This window comes from Mobula hypostoma, chromosome 7 (assembly GCF_963921235.1).
Source record: "Mobula hypostoma chromosome 7, sMobHyp1.1, whole genome shotgun sequence".
Taxonomy (NCBI): Eukaryota; Metazoa; Chordata; class Chondrichthyes; order Myliobatiformes; family Myliobatidae; genus Mobula; species Mobula hypostoma.
In genome coordinates, this window is record NC_086103.1 from 186056866 (window position 1) to 186081371 (window position 24506).

The window sequence follows — 24506 nt, forward strand, 5'->3', positions numbered from 1 at the left end:
ATTGTCCATACGGAGATCTGATTACAGAGGAGAAGAAGCTGTTTCTGAACCATTGAGTCTGTGTCATCAGGCTCCTGTATCTGCTCCTTGGTGATGGTAATGAGAAGAAGGCATGTCCTGGGTGGTGGGGGTCCTTAATGATCGATGCTCCATTCTTTTGAAGATGTCCTCCTTGCTGGGGAGACTAGTGCTGGCTGAGTTTACAAACCTCTGTGGCTTTTTTTCGAGGGTGGTAGCAGTGGCCCCTCCATACTAGACAATGGTGCAAACAAATTAGAATGCTCCCCACCATACAACTGTAGAAATTAGCCAGAACCTTCCTCAAACTCCTGATGAAATATACCTTGTTCGTAATTGCATCAATATGTTGGGCCCAGGACAGATTGTCAGAGATGTTGACACCCGGGATTTTGAAGCTGCTCACCCTTTCCACTATGGATCTTTGGATGAGGGCCTCCCTCGCCGGACACATCGGGTCCTCAGACTCCAGTTACTCACCCTCCCACTGAGAGAGCCCTGGAATCCAGCTGCTGATATAATTGTTCTTCCCCTCTCCCCTTCCCGCCATCCAGGCACCCAGCCCTTCCGGTTGAAAGAACAATTCATTTGCACATCTTTCAATCCGGTACTCAGTGTGGTCTGCTCTGCACGGGAGAAACCAGGAACGGACTAAATATAGACAGTCCAGCACAGCACAGGCCTTTCATCCCACAATCGACCTTTTAACCTACTCCAAGATCTGGAGGGTTGTAGCGAGACAATGATAGGATGCGATGTTGGGTGTGGGGTGGCAGATGGAGTTCAATCTGGAAGGGCCTGATGTGATTCTCTTTGGAGGTTGGCATTTGGGGGCAGAGTGCAGGGTTGATGGGGGGATCGAGGCAGTGTGGTGAAGTTGAGGAATGATGGGGATCCCCCAGGATGGTAGTGCATTTTGATGAGACGTTAAGAAGGTGTCCTGTGTTGGCCTTTGTTGGTCGGGGATTGAGTTCTGGGGTCATGGCGCAGTGTTGCAGCCCTGTAGAACTCTGGATAGATCACACTGGAGTGATGTGCTTGGTTCTGGTCACCTCGTTGCATGAGGGGATGTGAAGGATTTGGAGAGGGTGCAGTGGAGATTTACCACATGGATGAAAAAAATAGAGGATTATGTAGCAGGAAAGGGTTAGGTTGACATTGGAGTAGCTTCAAAATTCAAAGTAAATTTATTATCAAACTACATATCTGTCACCATATACAACCCCGAGAGGACGTATTCAATAAATCTGTAGAATAATAACCAAAACAGAATAATGAAAGACCACCCCATCTTGGGTGTTCAACCAGTGAGCAAAAAACTACAAACTGTACAAATACAAAAATAAATTAATAATACTATAAATAAATATCGAGAACATGTGATGAAGAGACTGGAAAGTGAGTCCATTGGTTGTGGGAACAGTTCAGCAATGGGAAAATGAAATTGAGTGAAGTTATTACCTTTGGTTCAGAAGCCTGATGGCTGAGGGGTAATAACTGTTCCTGAACCTGGTTATGTGGGCCCTGAGGCTGTTTTCCTGTGAAAACGCTTCATGTAGATGTGCTCAATGGTGGACTGTGATGGACTGGGTCATATCCACCACTTTTTCTAGTCCTTTCCATTCAAGGGCACTGGCGTTTCCATACCAAGCTGTGATGCAGCCAGTCAATATACTCTCCAGCACACATGTATAGAGTTTGCCAAAGTTTTAGATGTCGTGCTGAATGTCCGCAAACTCCTAAGGAAGTAGAGATGCTGCTGTGCTTTCTTTGTAATTACACTTACACACTGGGCCCAGGACAGGTCCTCTGAAATGATAACACTGAGGACTGTAAAGTTGCTGATCCTCTGATGAGGACTGGCTCATGGACCTTTCGTTTCATCCTGAAGTCAATAATCAGGTCCTTGCTCTTGCTAACATTGAGGAAGAGGTTGTTGTTGTGGCACCACTCAGTCAGAGTTTCAACCTCCCTCCTACATGCTGATTCATCACCACCTTAGATTCAGCCTACAACAGCGGTGTCATCAGCAAGCTAGAATATGGCTTCGGAGCTGTGCTTCGCCACACAGTCATAGCATAAAGCAAGTAGAGCAGGGGGCTAAGCACACAGACTTGTACACCTGAGTTGATAAAGATCATTGAGGAGATGTTGTTGCCAATCCAAACAGACTGGGGTCTGCAAGTAAGGAAATTGAGGAACCAATTACACAAGGAGGTATTGAGGCCAAGGTCTTGGAGCTTATTGATTAGTTTGGTAGGGGTGATGGTATCAAATGTTGATTTGTAGCCAATAAAGAACATCCTGATGTATGCATCTTTGCATGCACCAGGTTGAGTGAAGAGCCAATAAGATGGGAATCTGCTGTGGACCTGTTGCTCCAGTTGGCAAATTGGAGTGGATCCAAGTCGTTTCTCAGGCAGGAGTTGATATGCATCATCAACCTCTCAAAACATTTCATCACTGTTGATGTGTGATGCTTCTTCCATGTTCTGATGGTCAAAGTGAGCACAGAAGGCATTGAGCTCATCAGGAAGCAAAGCCCTGTTGTCACCTATGTCACCTGATTTCACTTTGTAAGAGGTGATGGTATTCAAACCCCACCGCAGCTGTTGAGTATCCTTCGTTGGTTCAAGTTTAGTCCGGAATTGCTACTTCACCCGTGAGATGGCTTTCCGAAGATCGTACATGGACCTCTTGTGACTTTCCTGGTCACCATCTTGAATGCCTCTGATCAGATTGCGGATCTCATGGTTCATCCAGGGGTTATGGTTGGGGGAGACTCTGAATGATTTTATGGGGACACACTCACCTACAACAGTTTTAATAAAGTTCATGACAACTCTGGTATATTCATCCAGATCCACAGATGAGTCTTTGAACGCAGCCCAGTCCATCGACTCGAATCAATCCTAAAGCTGCTGCCGTGACCACCTCTTTGCTGCCCTTACCTCTGGAATTTGCTCTTTAGCCTCTTCCTGTATACAGATAGAGGAAGGGCAGCCAAGTGATCAGATTTCCCAAAATGCGGTCTGGGCATGGAACTGAAGACATTCCTTATCTTAGTTTAACAGTGGTCTAGTATGTTGGGACTTCAGGTGCTACAAATTATATACTGATGGTAATTGGGCAGGGATTTATTCAAACAAGCCTGATTGAAGTCCCCAGCTATGACGTGAAATGCATCAGGATGGACTGTTTCTTGTTTGGGTCAGCACAACATCATGGGCCGAAGGGCCTGTTCTAACTGCATTGTTCTAATTTCTCATTTTCCGTCCCACATAGCCCTCTACGTTTCTATCTCGGAGCAGGTGACTGCACTATGGAGACCTGTGCTCAGTCCATGGGGGCAAAGCTCACCTTTCCAATACACCATGCATGAGAGGGTGTGAGTTATAGGGAGAGGCTGGCCAGGCTAGCTCTTCATTCCTCGGAACGTAGCAGAATGAAGGGTGACCTTGCAGAGGTGTTTGAAATTATGAGAGGCATAGATAAGGTTATAGACTTTACCTCAGGGTTGGGGAGTCCAAAACTAGGGGGCATAGGGTGAGAAGGGAAAGATTTAAAAGAGACCAGAGAAAACCTTTTCAGGCAGAGGGTGGTGAGCATACGGAACGAGCTGCCAGAGTCACAGAACATTGCAACACAAATACAGACCTTTTGGCCCATCTAGTCTGTGCCGAACCATTAATCTGCCTTGTCCCACTGACCTGCACCCAGACCATAGCCCTCCATACCCCTCCCATCCACATATCTATCCAAAATTTTCTTAAATGTTGAAATCAACCCCACATCCTCCATTTCCACTGACAGTGAAGAAGTTCCTCTTAAACATTTCGCCTTTCACCCTTAACTCTTGACCTCAGTGGAAAAAGCCCTATTAGTGGAAGTGGTATAGTATCATTGACGAAGCACTTGGACAGGTACTTGGAGGGGTGGGTCTTGGAGGAAAGTGATCTGAATACAGGAAATTTGGACTGGGTAGGTTGGCGTGGGCCAGTTGGGCAAAGGGCCTGCATACATGCTGTATTGCTCTATGACTTGAAGATACTCAACATCCTTCCTATAACGTAAAGTTGAAGTTGGCAAGGGCGGCCTGGAGGGAGAGCTGATAGTGTGTTGGGGACAGCTTATTTGAGAAATGAACCAGGGAGCAGGCTACTTGAGATCTGGCACCGTGTAATGTGACAGGATTAATTAATGAGCTCAGAGTAAAAGATGCACCAGGAAAGACTGATCACAGTCCGGTAGAATTTCACCCTCGGTTTGCTAGTGAGAAACTGCCCCGAAGTTAAATAAAGGCAATTACAGAGATGTGACTGAGATAGCAAAGGCACACAGGGAAATTAGATTAACCTTATATGTGAAATATACTTCGAAACATCAGGGAGGAGGTAGAGGAGCCCGAAGATCCTCACAGCTTCTTCCCCTCCGCCGTCAGATTTCTAAATGGACAATGAACCCATGAACATTCCCTCAATATTCTCGTTTTTTTTTACACTACTTATTTAATTATTATATACCCTATTTCTCATGGTAATTTGTGATTTTTATTATGGATTTCAATGTTCTGCTGCTGCAAAAACAACAAATTTCATATTTACAGACACAAGAGATTCTGCAGATGCTGGAAGTCCAGAGGAACACACACAAAATGCTGGAGGAACTCAGCAGGTCAGGCAGCATCTGTGGAGAGGAATAAAGACTTGAAGTTTTGGGCTGAGACCCTTCATCAGGACTGGAAAGAAAGGGGGAAGACACCAGAATAAAATATTGGGGGGAGGGAAAGGAGGACTAGCTATCTCTAATTTTAAATTTGTTACTTTGGGGCAGCAGGACGTCACAATACATCATACTAAAAAGGACAAATGCCAGCGGTATTAAACCTGACTCCGATTCTTAAACCCACAGTGAAAAGTGTCGTTCTGTGTCAACAACCAACACAGTCGGAGGATGTGCTGGGCAACCCGTAAGTGTGGCCATCCTTCCAGCACCCACATAGTACGCCCGCCACTCACTAACCCTAACCCATATGTCTTTGGAACATGGGAGGAAACCAGAGCACCCGGAGGAGACTCGAGTTGTCACAGGGAGAACGTACAGACTCCTTACAAACAGCAGTGGGAATTGAGAGCGGGTCACTGGAGCTGTAAAGCATTACGCTATCATGCCGCCGAAACAGCCCGATATTGATGAAATGCGTTTTGTGTGTACACCTCATGAAGAGGTGTAAAAGGAAGCACTATCTGAGGGAAAGGTTTTAATGAGGGTGCTGCCAGGACGGGCTTTGCAGAGCATGCGGAAGAGGTTTACCTTGATGCTGCCTGGATTAGAGGGCCACGTGACATTGGACAAACCTGAGCTGATTTTCTCTGGAGCAGCAGAGCCTAAGGGGAGATCTGATAGAGGTTTATAAGATTATGAGAGGCATTGATAGTGTAGACAGGCAGTATCTTTTTCCCAGTGTTGAAATGTCTAATACCAGAGGGCACGCATTTAAGGTGAGAGGGGGTAATTTCAAAGGAGATGTGAGGGGCAAGTTTTTTTTACACAGAGAGTGGTAGATGCCTGGAATGTGCTGCCTGGGGTGGGGGTAGAGACAGAAACGTTAGAGACTTTTAAGAGACATTTAGAATGGCAGATGGATGTGAGGAAAATGGAAGGATATGGACATTGTGTAGGCAGACGGGATTAGTTGGTTTAGCATAACAGATGGAACGGGCGGCAGGATGGAGATACGTCTCTACCAAAGGAGGTGTGGGATGCTCCTTCCCTCTGCTGGCCTACAGATCACCCTTGGGCAGGGTGTAGCACCTGCTTTGCCCCCTGACCAGGGTCACGTGAAGCCATGGGAGCAGGTGGTGGATGGTTGAATGAGCAGCTGGTGCAGATCACAAGTCCTGGTTATGCGACCACTGACACCAGGCCGACAATCTCTGAAGAGTATTGATAATGGCTAGGGTCACCCGTCTTGTAAAGACACTGCCCAGAAGAAGGCAATGGCAAACCACTTCTGTAGAAAAATCTGCCAAGAACAGTCACGGTCACCATGATCACCCACCTCATACGACATGACACGTAATGATGATGATACTACTATGAGATTCATTTTCTTGCAGGCATTTACAGGAAAATTAGGAACAACAATAGAATTTTATGGAAAACTATATATAATCAAAGACTGACAACCAATGTGAAAAAGAAGACAAATTGTGCAAATAGAATAAATAATATTGAGAAGGTGAATTGTTAGGAGCCCTTGTGAGTGAGTCTGTAGTTTGTGGAAGCAGTTCAGGGTTGAGGTGAGTGAAGTTATCTATGTCGGTTCAGAAGCCTGATGGTGAAGGGCAATAACTGTTCCTGAACCTGGTGGGGTGGGACCCAGGGCTCTTGTACCTCCCATCTGATGGCAGCAGTGAGAAATGAGCGTGGTCTGGATGGTGGGGCCTTCATGATGGATGTTGCTTTCCTGTAACAGTAACAGTGCTCTTTGAGGATGCTCAATGGTGGGGAGGGCTGTCCCTCTGACGGTCTGGATCGTATCCACCATTTTCCATTCCTGGGCAAGGACCTTGTGACTACTGATTAGTACCCTCACATATGGCAGAGGAAATTACCCTCACGTACCACACAGTAAACCACCCCACCATACCGTAAACTATCTAACCATGCAGTACACTAACTCCGCCACGAACGGTGCCAAGCCTGGCTGTGAAAGGAGGGTTGGGCCTGGGGCTCACAACCTCATCCCGTAAAAACTCAGAGCTACAGAAACGCCAACAGAAGCTCTTATGTCTCATGTCTTAATGAGGTGTTTAAAATCTGAGGTGAATGTGCAGTCTTCCTCCCTGGGAAACACTGTGGAGTAAAGGAAATCACAGAGGCTTGAGAGAGGAGTTGGCCAGAATTGATTGGAAAAAAACACTGGCAGGGATGACGGCAGAGTAGCAATGGCTGGAATTTCTGGAAGTAATTCAAAAGGCACGGGATATATGCATTCTAAAGAGGAAGAAATTTTCTAAAGGCAAGATGACACAACCGTGGCTAACAAGATAAGTCAAAGCCAACATAAAAGCCAAAGAGAGGGCATATAATAGAGCAAAAATTAGTGGGAAGTTAGAGGATTGGGAAGCTTTTAAAAACCAGCAGTCAGCAACTAAAAAAGTCATTCAGAAGGTAACTATGGAATACAAAAGTAAGCTAAACAATAGTATTAAAGAAGATACCAAAAGCTTCTTCAAATACATAAAGTGTAAAAGAGAGTTGAGAGTGGATATTGGACTGCTGGAAAATAAGCTGTAGAGGTAGTAATGGGGGACAAGGAAATGTTGAACAAACTGAATAAGGATTTTGCATGTCTTCACTGTGGAAGACACCAGCAGTATGGTGGAAACTCCAGCTGTCAGGGGGCATGAAGTGTGTGAGGTTACAGAGTAGGTCCTTGGGAAACTGAAAGGTCTGAAGGTAGATAAGTCACTTGGACTAGTTGCACTACACCCCAGGATTCTGAAAGATGTGGCTGAAGAGATTTTGGAGGCATTGGTACTGATCTGTCAAGAATCACTAATTTCTGGAATGGTTCCAGAAGACTGGAAAATTGTAAATATCACTCCACCCTTCAAGAAGAGAGAGAGAAGCAGAAGAAAGAAAATTATAAGCCAGTTAGGCTGACCTCAGTGGTTGGGAAAACGTTGGAGTTGACCGTTAAGGATGTGGTTTTGGGTTACTTGGAGGCACATGATAAAATAGGCTGTATGGTTGTCTGACGGGAAAATCTTGCCTGACAAATTTGTTGGACTTCTTTGAAGAAATATCATGCAGGATAGACAAAGGAGAATCAGTTGATATCCTGAACTTGGATTTTCAGAAGGCCTTTGACAAGGTGCCACACATGAAGCTGCTTAACAATGCCCATGGTATTACAGAGAAGATTCTAGTACGGATAAAGCAGTGGCTGATTGGCAGGAGGCATTATGTTATATGTCAATGATTTGGATGATGGAATTGATGGCTTTGTGCAAAGCTTACAGATGATACGAAGACAGATGGAGGAGCGAGTAGTTTTGAGGAAGTAGAGAGGCTAGAGAAGGACTTAGACAGATTAGGAGAATGAGCAAAGTGACAGATGGAATACAGTATTGAGAAATGTATGGTCATGCACTTTGGTAGGAGAAATAAAAGGGTAGACTATTTCCTAAATGCAGAGAAAATTCAGAAAACTGAGGCACAAAGGGACTTGGGAGTCCTTGTGCAGGATTCCCTAAAGGTTAATTTGCAGGTTGAGTCTGTGGTGAGGAAGGCAAATGCGAGGATTAGAATATAAAAGAAAGGATATAATGTTGAGGTTTTATAAAGCACTGGTGAGGTCTCACTAGGAGTATCGTGAGCAGTTTTGGGCTCCTTATATAAGAAAGGATGTGCTGAAACTGGAGAGGGTTCCAACGAGGTTCACGAAATTGATTCCGGGATTAATGGCTTGTCATATGAAGAGTGTTTGATGGCTCTGGGCCTGTATTCACTGGAATTCAGAAGAATAAATTGGATTGACTTTATTACTTAAATCCTTCCCCTACATGAGGAGTAAAAATCTTTATGTTATGTCTCTGTCTGAATATACAACGTGCAATTTATGGTAATAAATATTATGTGCAACAGGACGGTCAATACAACATAAAAAAACAATTGTATCAGCATGAATTAACCAGTCTGATGGCCTGGTGGAAGACGCCGTCCTGGAGCCTGTTGGTCCTGGCTTTTATGCTGCAGTACCGTTTCCCGGATGGTAGCAGCTGGAATAGACCATGGTTCGGGTGACTCGGGTCCCCAATGATCCTTTGGGCCCTTTTCACACTTACAAATTGTCTTTGTAAATGTCCTGAATCATGGGAAGTTCACAACTACAGATGCACTGGGCTGTCCGCACCACTCTCTGCAGAGTCCTGCAATTGAGGGAAGTACAGTTCCCATATCAGGCAGTGATGCAGTCAGTCAGGATGCTCTCAATTGTGCCCCTGTAAAGTTCTTAGGATTTGGGGGCCCATACCAAATTTCTTCAACCGTCTGAGGCAAAAGAGGCACTGTTGTGCCTTTTTCACCACACAGCCAGCATGTACAGACCACGTGAGATCCTCGGTGATGTGTACGCCGAGGAACTTAAAGCTGTTCATCCTCTCAACCACAGATCCACTGATGTCAATAGGGGTCAGCCTGTTTCCATTCCTCCTGTAGTCCACAACCAGCTCCTTTGTTTCTGTGACATTGAGGGAGAGGTTGTTTTCTTGACACCACTGTATCAGGGTGATGACCTCATTGAAACTTACCGCATGGTGAAAGGCCTTGATAGGGTGGATGTGGAGAGGATGTTTCCTATGGTGGGAGAGTCTAAGACCAGAGTACACAGTCTCAGAATAGAGGGGTGTCCTTTTAGAATGGAGAAGGTGAGGAATTTATTTAGCCAGAGAGTGGTGAATCTGTGAAATTCATTGCCATGGGCATTCTGTATATATATTTAAAGCAGAGGCTGACAGAGTCTTAATTGGTCAGGGAATGAGGGGATACAGGGAGGAGGCAGGAGATTGGGGCTGAGAGGAAAATTGGATCAGCCATGATGAAATGACAGAGCAGACTCGATGGGCCAAATGGCCTAATTCTGCTCCTATGTCTTATGGAAAGGAAACCAAAGACTAGAGGGCACAGGTTTAAGGTGAGAGGGTAAAGATTTTATAGGGATCAGAGGAGCAACTACTCCACACCCAGGGTGATGGGTGTATGGAAGAAGGTGCCAGACGGAGTGATAGAGGCGGGTGGAACATTTAAAAGACACTTGGACAGGTATGTGGATGGGAAAGGCTCACAGGGATATGGGCCAAACTCAGGCAAGTAGAACTGGCTTAGATAGGTATTTTGGTCGCACGGAACATAGGGCTGAACGGCCTACTTCTGTGCTCTGTGACTCGGTGATTTGGTTGGGACGTGGGAGGGAACCCGCATGGTCACAGGGAGAACGTGAAGACTCCACACAGACAGAGCTGGAGGCTGGGATCGAACCCGGGTCTCCGGAGATGTGAGGCAGCCGCTCTGCCCCGTGTTAAGTTATTAATTTAGAGGTATGTGGAACAGACACATCCAGTCGAAAGAGCTGCAGCACCCCATCTAACCCCAGCCTAAACACAGCACAATTTACAATGGCCAATTAACCCACCAACTGGTATGTCTTTGGACTGTGGGAGGAAACCCACGCAGTCACGGGAAGAACGAACAAACTTTGATAGGAGGCCGGAATTGAACTCCGAAATTCCGACGCCCCGAACTGTAATAGTCTCACACTAACCGTGGTTCCCAACTTTTAACGAGTAATGTTTCCCCCATGTCTAATATTTAACCCTACCACTCAGTCACACAGAATTATATTCACTGGTTATTATTATCTCTGGGGACCGGGGCATGGGGTCGGACTGAGGGAGCTCCCACCAACCTCAGACCCACCCCCTCCCCCCGGGTCCGGACCCTCCATCTGAGCCCCGACTCCAGCGTCTCTCTCGCTGGCAGCGGAGGTTCGGGGACGGGAGCGATGGATGCAAATCTGCCTCCCCATTGCGGTCTCTGCAACCTGGTCTCCCTCCTGTTTCATTCATCCTTCCCTCGTTCCCTTCTCCCTCCCCTCCCTCCCCTCCCGTCCCCTCCCCGCCCCCTCCCCGCATTCCCGCCCCCTCCCGCTCTCGGCGATGTGCTGCCTCCGGCTGCTGCTTCTCTTACCGTGTTTCTGGCCGCCAGGTTCGCTCACCGTCCGCCGTCGTTTCTGTCTCCGGGGGAGGGCACCGCGGCCCGGGGGTCGGGGGTCGGGGGAAGGGGGAAGGGGGCCATAGCCCGGGGGAGTTGGGGAACTGGCTCCGAGTACCAGATCGGCTGAAAGGGGCGAGAGGTGGAGGAGATCGGACAGCGGGGTGGTGGGGAAAGGTTGTCGGGGGAGGGAGGAAGTGGACCCGCAGGATAGCAGGAGCAAAGGGGCCGAACCGCGAACCTCTCAATCTCTCTAACCCTCACCCTCTTTCACCACACATCATCCACCCCACCCCTCGGCACTGCTCAACCCCCCATCTTCCTCCACATAATTCACCCTCGTCTATTCCCTTCCCTCTCCCACTTGCCCCTCCCCTTTCCCTCTCTCCCCTTTCCACCTCCCCCTCCCTCCCTTTCCCCCTCCCCTCTCCCTCCCTTTCCCCCTCCTCTCTCTCTCCCCCTCCCCTTTCCCCACTACCCCCTCCTCTCTCCCGTCCCCTCCCCCTCCCCTCCCCTTCTCTCTCCCCACCCCTCTCTCTTCCCCTCCTCTCTCTCCCCTGCCCCTCTCTCCCTTCCCTCTCCCTCCCCTCTCTCCCCTGCCCTTTCCCCCTCCCCTCTCTCCCTTGCCCTTTCCCCCTCCCCTCTCTCCCCTCTCCCCCTTTTCCCCCTCCCCTCTTTCTCCCCTCTCCTCTCCCCCTCCCCTTTCTCCCTTACTCTCTCCCTGTCCTCTTCCCTCCCTCTCCCCTTTTCTCTGTTTTCGCCCCTCCCCTCTCTCTCCTGCTCTCCCTTTCCTCTTTCTCCAGTCCTCCTCTCCCCTCCCCCTCTCTCCCCCTCCCCTTTCCCCATCCCCTTCCCCTTTCTCCAATCCCCCTCTCCCCTATCCTTTCCTCCCTCCTCTTTCCCCAATCCCCCCTCTCTCCCCCTTTCCCCTTACCCTCTCTCTCCCCTCCCCCTCTCTTCCCTTACCCTCACTCGCTCCTCCCTTTCCCTCACTCCCTCCCTGCCCCTGATGAGAGCACCCATTGGAGAGAGTGTATCAGTAACCTGCCACTCCCACCCTCCCTCCAGGCACCCAGCCAGCCAGCGGCAGGATCGCCCGACGACTGCTCCGGGACCTTTGGGCCAATTACTCCAAGGTCCTGAGACCGGTGTCAGACACAGACCAGGTCCTCAACGTGACCCTGCAGGTCACCCTCTTCCAGATCATCGACGTGGTAGGTTCACTCACGGGGGGCGGGCGGAGAGGCATCGGGCAAATCCCAGAGATCGAGTAGCAGGATTAGGCCATTCCGCTCATCGAGTCTGCTCTATCATTCCATCATGGCTGATTTATTATCCTCTGAACCCCTTTCTCCTCCCTTCTCCCCTTAACTTTTGATGCCATCAACCTCCACTTTAAATACATTCAGTGACTTGAACTCCACAGCTGTCTGTGGCACTGAATTCCACAGGTTTACCACCCTCTGGCTAAAGAAATTCCTCCTCATCTCTGTTCTAAATGGATGTCCTTCTATTCGGAGGCTGTACCCTTTGGTCCTAGACTCATCCATTATTGAAAACAATCCCTTAACATCCCTTGATGACTGTGAAATGATTAGAAATACTCTTAAGATGGAAATCAGGAAGGCAAAGAGCAGGTACAAGGGAGATATGGAAGGTAGGATTGAGGAAAATCCCAAGAAGTTCTATGGTTATATTAAAAGGGCAGCTAGGGAGAGAATAGGGACCCCCTTTGGAGATCAGCAGGGTTGACTATATCTTGAGCCACAGGGTGGGATTTTTATCAAATACTTCTCTTTGGTGTTTACTGAGGAGAAATACGTTGCAAACGGTGGTAGTTGAGACAGATATTTTAGGAGCATTTAAGAAATTTTTAGATAGGTATTGATGAATCCTGATGAAGGGTTTTGGCCCAAAACATCGACTGTTTATTCCTCTCCATAGATGCTGCCTGACCTGCTGAGTTCCTAGAGCATTTTGTATGTTGCTCTCAGACACATTAGGGATATTTCAGAGACTCTCAGAGAGGCATGTGGATGGTGGGAAAAATGGAAGACTATGTGGGAGGGAAGGATTAAATAAATCTTGGTTAAAATGTCAGCACAACATTGTGGGCTGAAGCGCCTGTACTGTTCTACGTTGTAATTGTATCCAACTCGACCACATCCTCTGGCCATTCACTGCCCTCTGTGTAAAGATGTTACCTGCCAGGTCTCTTCTAATTCTCTCTCCTCTTATCCTCATGATTTTATAAACTCCTGAGGTCAACCCTCAATTCTCCTGTACTAATTTACACCGGTGATTTGGGCCGCAATGAAGGTCCTCCTCCATCTGTACAGAAGGATTCTTCATTGCTGTTTCTGTAGCAGTTGTGTTTGACCAGTCAGGGCCGTTAATCCTGAGCTGAACCCCCGAACCTGGAGCACCGGTGGACCGCTCTGAGTCTGGCCTCTACCCTTTGACCTGTTTGGCATGGGTGACCCTAACAAGAGCCAAAGCATAAAGCCCTAACTCCAACCAACATATCTCACCAAGTTATTGAGGGGTGCAAGCCTCCAAACCCTACAAGGTGTGGTCCTCTTGAAGGCAATTCTCCTCTGCTCCAGGGAATAAAGCTCCATTGTGGGTAATCTCTCCCTATAACTCAGGCCCTCTAGTCCAGGCTGCACCCTTGAAACTCTCTCCCTCGCCCTCTCCAGCCGGATAATGTCCTTCCCATAGCAGGGCGAGCAAAAAATCTTCAGCAATAGTGACTTTAGCAGAACACAATGTCAGCCTCGTGTTGTGCCGACCTTTTAACCCACTCTAAGATCAATCTACCACTTCCCTCCCACATAACCCTCCATGTTTCTATCATCCATGTGCCCATCTAACAGTCTTTTAAACGTCCCTAATGTATCTGCCTCTACCACCACCCCTGACAGTGAGTTCCACACACCCACCATGAGACCATCAAACATGGAAGCAGAATTAGAGCATTCGGCAGATTGAGTTTGCCCCACCGTTTCATCATGGCTGATCCATTTCCATCACAACCCCATTGCCTTGCCTTCTCCCCGTAACCTTCACATTCTGATGAATCAAGGACCTATTACCCTCCACCTTGCTCCACTCTCTGTGTGAAAAGAAAACCTACTCCATCCCCCTCCGCCTACTTTCCACCAATCACCTTAAAATTATGCCCCCTCTTATTAGCCATTTCCACCCTGGGAAAAGATCTCTGGCTGCCCACTCTATCAATGCCTCTTATCATCTTGTACACCTCAATCAAGTCACCTCTCATCCTCCTTCACTCTAAACAGAAAAGCCCCAGCTTGCTCAATCTTTCCTCATAAGACATGCTCTCGAATCCAGGCAGCGTCCTGGTAAATCTCCTCTGCACCCTCTTTAAAACTTCCATGTCCTTCATTCAGGAGGCATTTCGATAGATACCTGGGGGGAAGAGGCTTGGATAGTTAAGGGCTGAACATCTCCATTGCTGAATCCTTTCTCTTCCCTTGTTCCTGCTTCACTCCATAGAACCACAGAACCATAGAAACTACAGCACAGAAACAGGCCCTTTGGCTCTTCTTGGCTGTGCCGAACCATTTTCTGCCTAGTCCCACTGACCTGCAGACGGACCATATCCCTCCATACACCTCCCATCCATGTATCTGTCCAATTTATTCTTAAATGTTAAAAAAGAACCCGCATTTACCACCTCGTCTGGCAGCTCATTCCATACTCCCACCACTCTCTGTGTGAAGAAGCCCCCACTAATGTTCCCTTTAAACTTTTCCCCCCTCACCCTTAGCCCATGTCCTCTGGTTTTTTTCTCCCCTTGCCTCAGTGGAAAAAGTCTGCTTGCATTCACTCTATCTATACCCATCATAATTTTATATACCTCTATCAAATCTCCCCTCAATCTTCTACGCTCCAGGGAATAAAGTCCTAACCTATTCAACCTTTCTCTGTAACTGAGTTTCTCAAGTCCCGGCAACATCCTTGTAAACCTCCTCTGCACTCTTTCAACCTTATTTATATCCTTCCTGTAATTTGGTGACCAAAACTGAACACAATACTCCAGATTCGGCCTCACCAATGCCTTATACAACCTCATCATAACATTCCAGCTCTTATACTCAATACTTCGATTAATAAAGGCCAATGTACCAAAAGCTCTCTTTACGACCCTATCTACCTGTGATAACACTTTTAGGGAATTTTGTATCTGTATTCCCAGATCCCTCTGTTGCACTGCACTCCTCAGTGCCTTACCATTAACCCTGTATGTTCTACCTTGGTTTGTCCTTCCAACGTGCAATACCTCACACTTGTCAGTATTAAACTCCATCTGCCATTTTTCAGCCCATTTCTCCAGCTGGTCCAAGTCCCTCTGCAGGCTCTGAAAACCTTCCTCACTGTCTACTACACCTCCAATCTTTGTATCATCAGCAAACTTGCTGATCCAATTTACCACATTATCATCCAGATCATTGATATAGATGACAAATAACAATGGACCCAGCACTGATCCCTGTGGCACACCACTAGTCACAGGCCTCCACTCAGAGAAGCAATTTTCTACCACCACTCTCTGGCTTCTTCCATCGAGTCAATGTCCAATCCAATTTACCACCTCTCCATGTATACCTAGCGACTGAATTTTCCTAACTAACCTCCCATGCGGGACCTTGTCAAAGGCCTTACTGAAGTCCATGTAGACAATATCCACTGCCTTCCCTTCATCCACTTTCCTGGTAACCTCCTCGAAAAACTCCAATAGATTGGTCAAACATGACCTACCACGCACAAAGCCATGTTGACTCTCCCTAATAAGCCCCTGTCTATCCAAATGCTTGTAGATTCTGTCTCTTAGTCCTCCCTCCAATAACTTACCTACTACTGACGTTAAACTCACCGGCCTATAATTTCCCGGATTACTTTTCGATCCTTTTTTAAACAATGGAACAACATGAGCCACTCTCCAATCCTCCGGCATTTCACCCGTAGACAGCGACATTTTAAATATTTCTGCCAGGGCCCCCGCAATTTCAACACTAGTCTCCTTCAAGGTCCGAGGGAACACCCTGTCAGGTCCCGGGGATTTATCCACTTTAATTTTCCTCAAGACAGCAAGCACCTCCTCCTTTTCAATCTGTACAGTTGCCATGGTCTCACTACTTGATTCCCTCAATTCCATAGATTTCATGCCAGCTTCCTTAGTAAATACAGATGCAAAAAACCTATTTAAGATCTCCCCCATTTCCTTTGGTTCCGCACAAAGCCAACCACTCTGATCTTCAAGAGGACCAATTTTATCCCTTACAATCCTTTTGCTCTTAATATATCTGTAAAAGCTCTTTGGATTATCCTTCACTTTGACTGCCAAGGCAACCTCATGTCTTCTTTTAGCCCTCCTGATTTCTTTCTTAAGTATTTTCTTGCACTTCTTATACTCCTCAAGCACCTGATTTACCCCCTGTTTCCTATACATTTCATACAACTCCCTCTTTTTCTTTATCAGAGTTGCAATATCCCTTTAGAACCAAGGTTCCTTATTCCTATTCAATTTGCCTTTAATCCTGACAGGAACATACAAACTCTGCACTCTCAAAATTTCCCCTTTGAAGGCTTCCCACCTACCAATCACATCTCTGCTAGAGAACAACCTGTCCCAATCCACGCTTTTTAGATCCTTTCTCATTTCTTCAAATTTGGCCTTCTTCCAGTTCAGAACCTCAACCCTAGGACCAGATCTATCCTTGTCCATGATCAAACTGAAACTAATGGTGTTATGATCACTGGAACCAAAGTGCTCCCTTACACAGACTTCTGTCACTTCTAATTCGTTTCCTAACAGGAGATCCAATATTGCATCCCCTCTAGTTGGTCCCTCTATATACTGATTTAGAAAACTTTCCTGAACACAGTTTACAAACTCTAAACCATCTAGACCCCTAACAGTATGGGAGTCCCAATCAATGTATGGAAAATTAAAATCCCCTACCACCACAACTTTATGTTTCCTGCAGTTGTCTGCTATCTCTCTGCAGATTTGCTCTTCCAATTCTCGATGACTATTGGGTGGTCTGTAATACAATCCCACTAATGTGGCCATACCTTTCCTGTTTCTCAGCTCCACCCATAAGGACTCAGTAGACAAGCCCTCTAATCTGTCCTGCCTGAGCACTGCTGTAATATTTTCCCTAACATGCAATGCTACTCCCCCACCTTTCATTCCTCTGCCTCGATCACATCCGAAACATCAGAACCCTGGAATATTAAGCTGCCAGTCCTGCCCCTCCTGTAGCCAAGTTTCACTAATTGCTACAACATCATAATTCCACGTGTCAATCCACGCCCTCAACTCGTCTGCCTTTCCCGCAATACTCCTAGCATTGAAATATATACACCTCAGAAGATTTTTACCACCACTCACAACCTTTCTATCAGCGGATTTGCTTAAACTTTCAATATCATTTATTTTCACCCCAGCCACACTGTCAGCTCTGGCACTCTGGTTCCCATCCCCCTGCAAATCTAGTTTAAAGCCTCCCCAATAGCACTAGCAAACCTCCCTGAAAGGATATTGGTCCCCCTGTGGTTCAAGTGTAACCCGTCTCTCTTGTACAGGTCCCACCTGCCCCAGAAGAGGTCCCAATGATCCTGAAATCTGAAACCCTGCCCCCTACACCAGTTCCTCAGCCACTTGTTCCTCCTCCAGAGCATCCTATTCCTACCCTCACTGGCACGTAGCACAGGTAGCAATCCTGAGATTACCACCCTCGAGGTCCTGCTTTTCAACTTCCTACCAAGCTCTCTATACTCACTGTCCAGGACCTCTTCACTCTTCCTTGCTATGTCATTGGTGCCTATGTGCACCACGACATCTGGCTGGTCACCCTCCCACTTCAAAATGTCATGCAATCGATCAGAGACATCCTTGACCCTGGCACCCGGGAGGCAATAAACCATCCTGGATTCTCTGTCACGACCACAGAACCTCCTATCTGTATCTCTAACTATCGAGTCCCCTATCACTACCGCTCTCCTCTTTTTCCAGCCTCCCTTCTGCACTGCAGAACCAGACTCAGTGCCAGAGATCCGGCTACTGCAGCTAGTCCCAGGTAAGTCATCCCCCCCAACAGTATCCAATGCGGTATACTTGTTGCTGAGGGTCCTCTCCCCTCAGCACATCTATCCCACTTCCCTTCTGTGGTCATCGTGGACTTACAGGAGTTACCTTTCAGGATGAAAGAAACCAGGAGCTAACCACCTACCTGTGGACCAGACAGGTATGGAGAGATGCCTTCTGCCGTTGGAACAAGGAGGACTACGGTGGCCTGGACAACATACGTGTGCCCAGCAGTTATCTGTGGAGACCAGATATAGTCCTCTACAACAGGTGAGGCTCTATTCTGGCCATCGTGGAGGAGCTTGTCAAAGTCCTTGCTAAAGTCCAAATAGACAACATCCACTGCTCTTTCCACATCTAACCTTTCATTACGTAAAACAGTATGGCATAATACAGGCCCTTCAGCTCACAATGTAGTGCCAGCCTTCTAACCTACTCCAAGATTGATCTACCCCCTCCCTCCCACATAGCCCTGCAGTTTTCTATCATCCATTTGCTTATCTAAGATCAAACTTTCCCTTCCGTCCCACATAACCCTCCATTTCTCCATCTCCTATCTGAGAGGCTCTTAAACGTCCCTAATGTACCTGTCTCTACCATCACTCCTAGCTGGGCGTTCCACACACCCACCGCTCTCTAGAAAAAGCTACCAGACGTTCCCCAATGTGCTTATTTTTATGTAGAGATACAGTGCAGAACGGGCCCCTTCAGTGCAACGACCCGCAGATTTAACCCCAGCCGAAGCACAGGACAATTTACACTGACCTACTAACCAGTAAGCCTTTGGGCAATGGGAGGAAACAGGGGCACCTGGAGGTAACCTGCACATTCCGGGGGGCGGGGGGAACGTAGAAACTCCTTCCAGCCAGCAGCAGAATTGAACTCCGATGTCCCGCACTGTAATAGCATTGCGCTAATCTCTACACTACCAATCACCTTAAAATTACGCCAGCCCGTATTAACCGATCGACCCAGCACACTGTTGTGCCTGGGGAGACCCACACAGTCATGGGGAGAACACGCAACCTCTGCACAGACAGTGGGATTGAACCTGGGTGCCTGGCGGTGTGAAGCAACAAGACCCTCCCCACCCTGACTCCTGAAAACAGTGACAGCAGCCATCGTCAGGTCGGGGTGGGGGGAGCACTGGGATTGCCCCTCCTTCTACCATTGAGGGAGGTGCGGGTCAGATCACGGGACCAGTTAGTAATCATAACCACTTATTTATCGAGCACTTTCCATGCAGGTGATGCTGTTCAAAGCACTTTGCACTGGGAAAAGACAAAGAGATGTTTGTTAAAAGTAAGGATAAATAAATAGGTCTTGTAGCTGGTGTTAACAGAGTCTGCATCCCTTATAGTTTTAGACATTGAGTTCCAGTTTAGGAGTGTAGTTCAGAATAGCTGACCTGCCAATGATCTTTTGAGGGAGATTGTTTGAATTTAAGAGATGGTGCAGCTCGAGCAGGATTATAAAATGAAAAACGGTTCTGTGATGTACTCCGCTCCCAGGCTACTGAGAGCTTTAAAAACAGGTAAGGGAACTCTAAAATCAATTCTAAAAGACACAGGAAGCCAATGCAGAGTGGCTAGGACGGGAGAGATATGCTCCCTCATCCTGGTTTTAGTTAAAACTCCAGCATCGCCAGAGTTCCTTTCACACTACTGGGGGGTTCTGCAACGTCGTTGCCTGGTCCGAGCGGTGGGTGAACATGGATGCATGCAGTCAATGGCAGTCTTAACCCAGGCACCAAACCTTGAGAGGAGAACAAACTTTTGCTCCCATCCTAGGACAAAGTGCAGAAGCCCCCTGAACTAGGAGGGACACTTGCTGTGCAGTGTATCTGCAGTTGACAAGGTTCCACACAGTAGGCTTATTCAGAAAGTTAGAAGGCATGGGATCCAGGGAAGTTTGGCCAGGTGGATTCAGAATTGGCTTGCCTGCAGAAGGCAGAGGGTGGTGGTGGAGGGAGTACATTCAGATTGGAGGATTGTGACTAGTGGTGTCCCACAAGGATCTGTTCTGGGACCTCTACTTTTCGTGATTTCTATTAATGACCTGGATGTTGGGGTAGAAGGGTGGGTGGGCAAGTTTGCAGACGACACAAAGGTTGGTGGTGTTGTAGATAGTGTAGAGGATTGTCAAAGATTGCAGAGAGACATTGATAGGATGCAGAAGTGGGCTGAGAAGTGGCAGATGGAGTTCAACCCGGAGAAGTGTGAGGTGGTACACTTTGGAAGGACAAACTCCAAGGCAGAGTACAAAGTAAATGACAGGATACTTGGTAGTGTGGAGGAGCAGAGGGATCTGGGGGTACATGTCCACAGATCCCTGAAAGTTGCCTCACAGGTGGATAGGGTAGTTAAGAAAGCTTATGGGGTGTTAGCTTTCATAAGTCGAGGGATAGAGTTTAAGAGTCGCGATGTAATGATGCAGCTCTATAAAACTCTGGTTAGGCCACACTTGGAGTACTGCGTTCAGTTCTGGTCACCTCACTATAGGAAGGATGTGGAAGTATTGGAAAGGGTACAAAGGAGATTTACCAGGATGCTGCCTGGTTTAGAAAGTATGCATTATGATCAGAGATTAAGGGAGCTAGGGCTTTACTCTTTGGAGAGAAGGAGGATGAGAGGAGACATGATAGAGGTGTACAAGATAATAAGAGGAATAGATAGAGTGGATATCCAGCACCTCTTCCCCAGGGCACCACTGCTCAATACAAGAGGACATGGCTTTAAGGTAAGGGGTGGGAAGTTGAAGGGGGATATTAGAGGAAGGTTTTTTACTCAGAGAGTGGTTGGTGCGTGGAATGCACTGCCTGAGTCAGTGGTGGAGGCAGATACACTAGTGAAGTTTAAGAGACTACTAGACAGGTATATGGGAGGCAGGGTTTGCGGGTCGGCACAACATTGTGGGCCGAAGGGCCTGTACTGTGCTGTACTATTCTATGTTCTCTTCTGTTGAATTCTCCTCCCACCCTGCATTACTCACCCAACCCTCTTCTCCCCACCCCCTTCCCATTCCTCCCTCCGTCTTCCCATTCCACCCTCCCCTCCTCCTACCCCATTCCTCCCCTCCCCTTCCATATTCCTCCCTTCCCTCCACCTTCTCCATTCCTCCACTGTCTCTCCTTCCCAATTCCACCCCTCCCTCCCCTTCCCCATTCCTCCCCTCACTCCCCGTCCTGATTCCTCCCTCCCCTTTTCCACTCCTCCCCTCCTTCCCCCTTATTCATCCCATATCCCTCCTCCCTTCCCCAATCCTCCCCTTCCCCCTTCCCTCCCCTCCCCTCCCTCCCCCACTCCTCCCCTCCTTCCCCATTCCTCCCCTCCCTCCCCACTTCTTCCTCTCCCTCCCCTTCCCCACACTCTTCCCCTCCTCTCTCCACCCACTACACCATGCACCCCTCCTCCCTCTCCCCTCTCCTCCTTCCTCACCCCCTCATTCCACCCTCCACCCCTTCCCCTCATTCCACACTCCATCCTCTTCATTCGGTCCTCCCCTTCATTCCCTTCACCCTCCCCATTGCTCCCACACTCTCCATCTCCCTCATCCTCCCTCCCCTCCAACCTCCTCATTCCTCCCTACTTCCCTCATTCCACCTTCCCATTCCCCCTCCACCCCCCACATCCCTCCCTACATCCCCCTCATTCCACCTCCATCTCCCTCATTCCCCCATCTATCCCCTTTATTCCCTGTTGCTTCTCCTCCATCCCCCCTCCCTCCCTCCCCTCTCATTGACCCCTCATTATCTCCTCCCTCCCCCATTCCCTCTCCTACCCCTTTCATCCTCCTCATTCCTACCTTCCCCCCTTCTCATTCCTCTCCCTCCCTCCCCTCTCTCTCCAGCGCTGACCGGTTCACCAGCCCGGCAGACACGAACGCGGTGGTCCGATACGACGGCCTGGTGACCTGGGACTCGCCGGCCATCGCCCGCACCTCCTGCCAACTGGACGTCACCTCCTTCCCGCTGGACGCACAGCGCTGCCCGCTGACCTTCGGCTCGTGGACGTATGGCGGGCGGCAGCTGGACCTGTGGCCGGCGGGGGCCACGGGGCTGCTTTCGGATTTCGTGGGCCACGTCGAGTGGGAGGTGCTGGACCTGCCGGCTGGCCGGCGGCTCACTCAATACGGCTGCTGCTCGGAGCCGTACACCGACCTCACCTTCGTGCTGGTGCTTCGCCGCCGGCCCGCCTTCTACCTGCACAACCTGCTGCTACCCTGCGTCCTCCTCTCCGCCCTCACCCCCCTCGCCTTTCAGCTGCCTGCAGCCTCCGGAGAGAAGGTCTCGCTGGGCGTCTCCCTGCTCCTTGCCCTGACTGTCTTCCAGTTGATGGTAGCCGAGATTACACCCCCAGCCGAGAACCCACCGCTCCTTGGTGAGTCCCACCAGCGTCGGTGTGAGGTTGTGTCCATGAGACATAGGAATAGAATTAGGCCATTCAGCCCATCAAATCTGCTCATGGCTGATTTATTTTCCCTCTCAACCACATTCTGCTGTATTCTCCCCTTTGACGCCCTGTGATTAATCAACTTCTGCTTTAAATATACCCAATGGCTTTGCCTCTGCAGCCGTCTGAATTCCACATTTCACTAACCTTTGGCTAAAGAAATTCCTCCTCATCTCTGCTCGAATTGAACACCCCTCTTTTCCGAGGCCGTGCCGTCTGGTCCTAGACTCCCCCTCTATCTGAAACATCCTCTCCATATCCACTCTATCAAGGGCCTTCAATAGGTTTCAATTGGACCCCCCCCCTCCCATTCTTCTAACCTCCAGCGAGTACTGTGGAGTCACGGGGTCATATCCGGGGTTAAAAAGTTGGTGTCTCGCTTAGGGTCATGTTGAGGGTCAGTGCAAGGTCATGTCCAGGCTAACTGGGCCGGGGTTACGGCTGGGGTCATGGGGCTTTGGACACCCCCATGGTCACAGTCCATGCCGTGTCCACTTTCTGTCTGATCCCAACCCTCAAACCCAGTCCCAACCCCCAACACAAATGTAAACATAAACCCCAAATCCATAGCCCGACCCATAAACACAACCACCAACCGAAACCTCCAGTCCCAACCTGACACCCATCTCTCATCTTCCAGTACCAATCCCCACACCCAACCTCCCAACACAAACCCCAACCCAATCCCAGCTCATCCCCAAAGCCTACAGCCCACTCAGTGTTCAACTCAACACTAATCCCAATCCCCAAGACAAAACTCAATTTCAACCCCAATCCCAACACAACTTCTAATCCTCAACACAACCAACACTGAGCAATTCTCATCCCCATCCCCAATTCCCCACCCAATCTCCCAACCTCTAACCCCCAACCCAAACTGTAACCATCAAACCAAATCCCAATTCAATCCAATCTCAACCCTGAACCCACACCCACCAAACATTCAAAACCCAACACAACCACTAATACCCCAGCCAAACCCTAACCCAATCCCCAAGACACAACCCAAAGCCCAATCTCAACCCAAGCCCACATCCAACCCTCAATAGAATCCAAAAACTCTCATCCCCCATCCCCAATCTCCCTACCCAAACTCCCAACCCAGCCTCTAACCCCCAAACTGAACCCTAACCAATAAGACAAACACCAATCCAATCCTAACACAACCCAAAACCCAATCCATCCTCTCAGCCAACTCCAGATCCCCATCCAACCCTCAACACCCAACTCAACCTCCAATTCCCAATCCCCTTGCCCAAACACCAACCCCCAATACTGAACCCAAATCGCATCCTAAAGCCCACCAGCACAATGTCCGAGCCCACGTGGAGTAACCAGCCACTCTCTCCCTGTTGTTGTAGGAAAGTACTACATTGCCACGATGACCATGATGACTACCTCCACTGCGTTGACGGTGCTGATCATGAACATACAGTACTGTGGTGCTGAGGCAAAGCCAGTTCCCCGCTGGGCCAAGGTGCTTATCCTGGGACACATGGCCCGCTTCCTTTCCGTCTATGAGCTGGGTGAGCGGTGTGGACGGGACGCAGAGTCCGGAACCCAGGGGAGCCTGGCCGCTGGTGGACATCGACTGCTGGGAGAAGTGGAGGAGCCGAGCCTCAGCGAGGGGCAAGAGGAGGAAGAGGAGGAACCTGAGGGAGTGGTCAGCCCCACCCACTCTCTTCTCGCTGCGAATGGGGAGGAGGGTCAGTGGAGGTTTGGTGCTGGAGGCTGCCCCCACCACTGGCGGCAGCTGGTCAGGGACGTGGAGGTCATCGCCAGTCGTGTCCGCCGGCGGAGGAAAACGCAGCGGCTGCTGGCCGAGTGGAGGAGGGCCAGCAGAGTGATCGACCGTCTCTTCACCTGGATCTTCGTTCTGATGCTCACCATGATGAGTGTTGTCATCACCGCCCAGGCGCTGTAGAACAACTGTACAATGGCTGTAGTTTGATTGTAGTCTACAGCTCACAGAAAAGTACAGTACAGGCCCTTCAGCCCACAATGTTGTGCTGATCCGTTAACCTACTCCAAGATCAATCTACCCCTTCCCTCCCACATAGCCTCCGTTTCTCAATCATCCATGTGCCTATCTAAGAGTCTCTTCAATGTCCCGAATGTACCTGACTCCACCACCAGCCCCA

At 48.8% G+C, this 24506-nt stretch overlaps 1 protein-coding gene across 1 annotated transcript; it reads left to right on the forward strand.

The window, feature by feature from the left end:
• Positions 1 to 11861: 11861 nt before the first annotated feature.
• Positions 11862 to 24289, forward strand: LOC134349966 (neuronal acetylcholine receptor subunit alpha-10-like; the record flags this gene model as incomplete). The annotated part of the gene is made up of 4 exons (XM_063054918.1): positions 11862 to 12011; positions 18030 to 18184; positions 21764 to 22293; positions 23727 to 24289. Coding segments are annotated over 4 exons (1398 nt in total), but the record flags the coding sequence as incomplete, so codon positions are not given.
• Between the last annotated feature and the right edge of the window lie 217 nt (positions 24290 to 24506).